This window comes from Micropterus dolomieu, linkage group LG23 (assembly GCF_021292245.1).
Source record: "Micropterus dolomieu isolate WLL.071019.BEF.003 ecotype Adirondacks linkage group LG23, ASM2129224v1, whole genome shotgun sequence".
NCBI lineage: Eukaryota > Metazoa > Chordata > Actinopteri > Centrarchiformes > Centrarchidae > Micropterus > Micropterus dolomieu.
In genome coordinates this window covers 31,138,223-31,144,074 of record NC_060172.1, presented here as the reverse complement: position 1 = coordinate 31,144,074, position 5,852 = coordinate 31,138,223, and the positions used below count along the sequence as shown (strand labels likewise).

General features: G+C 39.6%; 2 protein-coding genes across 2 annotated transcripts in view; both read right to left on the bottom strand.

The window, feature by feature from the left end:
• Positions 1 to 214: 214 nt before the first annotated feature.
• LOC123962724 (cytoskeleton-associated protein 2-like) lies at positions 215 to 3,272 on the bottom strand. The gene is made up of 6 exons (XM_046038985.1): positions 3,149 to 3,272; positions 2,528 to 2,607; positions 1,594 to 2,399; positions 1,174 to 1,507; positions 860 to 1,086; positions 215 to 740 (listed from the first exon to the last, which is right to left on the bottom strand). The coding sequence occupies exons 2-6, from the start codon at positions 2,567 to 2,569 to the stop codon at positions 473 to 475; spliced, it is 1,677 nt and encodes a 558-aa protein (XP_045894941.1). The 5' UTR covers positions 2,570 to 2,607; positions 3,149 to 3,272; the 3' UTR covers positions 215 to 472.
• Positions 3,273 to 5,109: 1,837 nt separating this feature from the next.
• The window catches only part of LOC123963786 (cytoskeleton-associated protein 2-like), a 3,346-nt gene continuing 2,603 nt past the window's right edge, over positions 5,110 to 5,852 (bottom strand). The window contains exons 7-8 of the mRNA XM_046040830.1: positions 5,622 to 5,848; positions 5,110 to 5,502 (exon numbers count right to left, since the gene is read on the bottom strand). Of these exons, the coding sequence (XP_045896786.1) occupies positions 5,235 to 5,502; positions 5,622 to 5,848 (495 nt within the window). The 3' untranslated portion in view covers positions 5,110 to 5,234. The remainder of the gene's footprint in view (positions 5,503 to 5,621; positions 5,849 to 5,852) is intronic.

Sequence of the window (5,852 nt, the reverse complement as noted above, 5' to 3'; positions counted from 1 at the left end):
TAAAATGGTGATTTGTCTTATTTTTTTTTCCCCCTCTCAAATGCACTGAATAAATTGACGTTGACTACTGTATATAAAGTTGAACCAGAGATATCTATATATGAGTGAGCTCCACAACTGGTTGACAGGATTGCTTCATTACATTTATGAAGTCATCATTTAATACTTGGTTTTTAATCAAAAGAAATCTCATCTCAAAGCACAACTACCAGTGTTTTACATAAAGCAATATTTTATTGTAGTGCAGTTGGCAATACATGTCAATGTTATGTTAAAATTAATAGTATTGGGTTTTCACTGGAGCAAGAAAGGAACAAGCTAAAATGATTTCAGTGAAAATTAACTGCTCAGATGCATTTAGATTAGTAAAACCATTTGAAAAGTAACAGTATAACGTGTCCATTAGCTCCAGTCCCAAACATTTCTGAAGTGTTTTTTTTTTTTTTAAAACCCCACAGGCATACCGAGCTCCTCACAGTCTGGGCTGGTCTGGCAAATCTTCCAGAAGTGCAGGGTTTTTTCTGTAGATGTAGGCATTGGCATCATCATCATCCAGCTTCACCAGCTCAGCTAATGACGACACACAAGGATCATGATCCACCAGCATCGTCGGCAGACGGGTGGATTTGCGTTCTATGCGGCAGGAACGGCGCACAGGTGTCAGAAACTTAACATCTTTGATGTTGCTCTTTCTCCTGGATGTACTTCTACTGGCATCATCTGCGATTGCCTTCTTGACACTATTAAGGGATATTTGTAGATGAAACATACAAGTGAAATTAAATTACTTTGTGGCAATTTAACTCATGTTTAATAATGAAACTGAGAAAGATATTGCTAGCGTTAGAAATGGACTCACCTTTGCAGGTATGGAGTGGTTTTTACGCTGTACTTCACTACTGAAGCATCCTCCATCTGTGGCGTCGTCTCCATCACACCCTCATCACTTTCTACTTCCTCGACATCCGTCTCGTCTTCCTCCCCACTTTCTTCTCCTTTATGCTTCACTTGCTCAACCTTTGGCTGCCCAGACATTTCATTCTTCAGCTTCATGGCCTCCAAAACATCACACAGGTTCACAACAATCTGTTGAAATTAAAACAAATACAGTTTATTAAGCAGGAAGGAAATCTTTTTAGAACAGAAATAAAAAAAATGTACCTGTTTCCTTACATCATCCACTCTGTCCTGTGGGTCAACAGGCAGGTTTTCATCAGAGTTTTCAAGCAAGTCCAGGGTGGTGTTCATGATCACTGGTGTTTGGCTGTGTATCATTAACCCTGCTCCCTGGGTATCTGCACAGTGAGCAGCAGCAGAGTCCGACTCGTGTGCTTCCACACTGGGTTCAGGTTTGCACTGTGCAGCTGGCTGAGGATCAGCATGAGACTGAGGTTTGAGATCAGCTTCAGGTTTTGCAGAGACTTTGGGTTTTGAAGGTGCTGCTGTTGTCATGGCTGGTCTCTTGAAAGTCTTGCCCTTGGAAGCTAGCCACTCTGCCAGTTTCGCTCTGCAGGAGGAACAAAATATTGTTCTTGAATATGTGATGTACAGTAACACCAACGTAATCATGTTTGTACTTAGGAAAAATGTTACCTTCTTTCCTCAGCAGTCTCCACGGTAAATTTGTAGTGGCTGAGGGTGCTTGTGACAGGAATTTTGTTGACTTTCTTGTCATTCACTGGGATCTTTGGCTTAGAGTTCTGGGTCCCTCTTCTCTGAGTGGGAGCCACTTTTGTGTTCCTGGAGCTGGTACTGGTTAGGGTTGCTGGGACGGTTCTAGCAGGAGGGCGAGCAGAGTAGAATCCAGCAGGAGGATGGCTGGTGGCGGCAGGCTTGGACATCTGTCTATCCAAGACTGACTTTGACCTTGTCTGTGTGGTTCTTTGGGTGCCATGCCCAGGCAGGTCAGCAACAGATTTGGACCTGATTTTTGTCAAATTTCCAACCAGTTTGCTCTCCGTTCTGGGTGCTGATGGTTTGAGATCTGCCCCACTCACAGTGGCGCTTGACTTCCAAATGGATCCGATTTTTGACTGGACAATCTTGCCTTTGTACATGCCCGGAGGTGGTTTGGATAATGGCACAGCAGCTGATGGTTTTGGAGCTTCTGCAACTATTCTTTTGTCTTTCACAGCCTGTTCAGTGAGGAAGGCCTGGCTATGTGCTTGTCCGACGTCAGTAGGTCCTTTCACGTCTCTCTGCACAGTCTTTACTTTTTTTAAAGCTTCACCAGACGTTGACCTTGTGTCCGCCTGCTTGGCTTTGGCTTTAACAGGACCACTTTTTGCAAAGGTTTCCTCTTTCTTGTTGCTTTTCAGTTGTAAGGGAGCAGCAGACGTTTTATCTCTATTGATAAAAGACTTGCTTCCATATGCTGGCTGAGCATTTTCCTTGTTTCCCTAATACAATTAAAACAACAAGACCATCAGGTAAGCTGAATATGGGCTGAACAAACAACAACTCTTAATAGAGCTTAGTTAGAAGTCAACACAAGTACTTAATATAATATTCATTAGCGTTGACCTACTTTCTTAAAGGTGTGGTTTCGTCTTGAAACTGTGACGTCCATTGTGAAGCCTTAAACGGGTTTAAAATGAGGGGAGATTTCTGGAAGGCGAAACAAAGTAATACAAAAATAAACATGATTGCAGTGAATAACTTTGGTCATTAGTTTACATCACTTAGCATGCTAGGATTTTATTTACAGATTATAAATTAAATGTTTATCTACAAGTACGGTTTTATTGGGCCTCTTACAGTTATTGAAGCTCCCGCACACTATCAAAACTTACAAATGCCACTGAAAATAACGTTACTTACAGTGTTCGTGTGTTTCTTTACAGTTTGAGAAAATACTATGTAAATTACAAGTACAATAACATCTACTTTCATGCGAAATGTGCATATATTAAATTGTTGGGCACGTCATATTTGTCGAAAAGCAAGAAAACATTAATATTAAAACACGTTGGCTTAAGGTCAGTGGTCTGACGTAACGTTAACGTTGTGCTCACATCTTTAAGTTAACTGACATGAGGGATAAAATCGAATAAACGTTAATGTTAGCGGGACGTTAGCTGTATGAAACAAAGGTTTTATGTTGTTTTTTTTTTGAAATATGAAATAAAAAAAATAAACGTTAACTTACCCTGCTGTGGTCTTTTGTTGTACAGTACGAGGAGAAAACAGGACAACTCTAAACCTAAACACGTCGCTTGCCTCCCTGCGGGAAAAACATTCGATTTGACTTGCTGCTGCGCTGCAATTGGTCAAGCAAGTATCGCGAGATAACCAAAGTAACCAATAGAGTGTCTCAAAACTAGGAACGAGAATTGCAGAAGACTAGCGGCGTTCTTTCAGCCCTGAAGTTTCGTAGCTTGTTTGAATGTTTGAACACAAATAGGATTCCACAGATACCGGTCCCATGATCCGTCAATGCCACACGCCCAACACGCACGAGAGTCACTAAAAACGGTGGCTTTCAGAGAAACAGCTGTGACTTCCAATAGGTATTAATTATCTTCAGGGAAATTAGCAAAAGCACTTACTTTCAGGAAAGAAATACATATAATTTTTAAAAATATGTTCTTTACTGCAATACAAAAGCAAGTGCAAACACAGACCAGGGGCTAACATATAAATAAAAATAAAGAAAATATTCAGCAGTTCAGGCAATTAAGAAATTTACATATATTGAGAGTCTTTAAGGCTTTGGGGTTTGAAGAGTGCTGAATAGTTTGTATGTATTGTTGCAATTCATTCAAATACTTTAAATAACGGTTTGCAGTTAGACAATTTACTTTTGTGAATGTGCAAATTTGCTAAAATAATGAAGAGATTGATGAGATAATACTGTTTTTGTTTTAAAGTGCAGACATCATAAAAACCAAACAGCACATCTTTGTACAGCAGAGAAAAATGGGCAGAAATGTTACAGCTGATATATTGTGCAAAGTCTTTCCAAAAAATAATAGCACAGTAAAGGACAGCTCCAAAATAAGTGTATGGTTGTTTCACAATGAAGTCCACAGAAAGAGCAGTTAATGTAAAGAAATGCATATAAACATCACGTTGCAGTGTACAAATGACGTATGCACACAACACATCCACTCTTGGACACAGGTCAGTCATCACTACAGTGAGAATACTTTCTGCACAAATAGAATAGACAAATGCAGGCGTTTTCATGATAGCAATAATAATAATACCTCTAATTGTCAATGACTGTCTGTGTCATTATAAATTGAACTTCACAAAACACACAGTGGTTTTGTTTGGGGGGAGAAAATTGCATCCAAGAGATTTTATTTTGTTTATTTCTGGATGATTCTCATTTGTTTTTGTTATAATGAAATGTCTAATGTGGGATCAGAGCGAGCTTGTGTCAAGAAGTGTAATTCCCTATGAAGCAGTCAAAAGAAAGCAGTGTTTATTCAAGAATGCTTTGGATTTTTACAATATGAACAAACGTGATAAAATAGTGGTTAATCCCCCCCCCCCCCCATACACACACACACACACACACACACACACACACACACAAAATCCACAGAATAAATTGACATGGGAACCATAGAAGTTGATCCAGACAGCGGTTTATAAATCTGCATGAGACCCTCAATTGATTGACAGGATTGCCTGCTACTTCATGACATGAGTCATTGAAGCTGTACCCTGCACCTTCATAATCACAGTAAACCAGATTGCAGTAACTGTCTCACCCTATAGTGTTTCAGATGTTATTACTGAGAATTCTATTTACTTGCATTTTCACCACAATTTTACCCCATAGTTACTCAATTCAATCACTGGAGGCGGTTAGAAGTTCACTGTACTCCCAAATTTGAATTGTTCATGGGAAGTTCCTGGATTGTTAAGCTTAGTGTGACCACAGTAATGTGATAAGTACAGTATGAAGGCTGTATGATATATTCAAGACTTAGCTTTATAGACTCAAGAAATCTTGTATGAAACCATAACTACCAATGTTTAAGATAAGGAAATATTATTTTATTGTAGTGCATTTAGGAAATACTAAAATACATTCAGTACAGAATACCACACTAAAGTGATTTAAATGACAATTAAAATGTGTTGCTCGTACGCATGTAGATTAAAAACTTTTTATTTTATTTTTTTTTATTTAAAAAGTAACAGTATAAAGGGTCTATTAGCTCCAGTCCCAAACATTTCTGAAGGATTTTTTTTTAAACCACACACGCATACCGAGCTCCTCACAGTCTGGGCTGGTCTGGCAAATCTTCCAGAAGTGCAGGGTTTTTTCTGTAGATGTAGGCATTGGCATCATCATCATCCAGCTTCACCAGCTCAGCTAATGACGACACACAAGGATCATGATCCACCAGCATCGTCGGCAGACGGGTGGATTTGCGTTCTATGCGGCAGGAACGGCGCACAGGTGTCAGAAACTTAACATCTTTGATGTTGCTCTTTCTCCTGGATGTACTTCTACTGGCATCATCTGCGATTGCCTTCTTGACACTATTAAGGGATATTTGTAGATGAAACATACAAGTGAAATTAAATTACTTTGTGGCAATTTAACTCATGTTTAATAATGAAACTGAGAAAGATATTGCTAGCGTTAGAAATGGACTCACCTTTGCAGGTATGGAGTGGTTTTTACGCTGTACTTCACTACTGAAGCATCCTCCATCTGTGGCGTCGTCTCCATCACACCCTCATCACTTTCTACTTCCTCGACATCCGTCTCGTCTTCCTCCCCACTTTCTTCTCCTTTATGCTTCACTTGCTCAACCTTTGGCTGCCCAGACATTTCATTCTTCAGCTTCATGGCCTCCAAAACATCACACAGGTTCACAACAATCTGT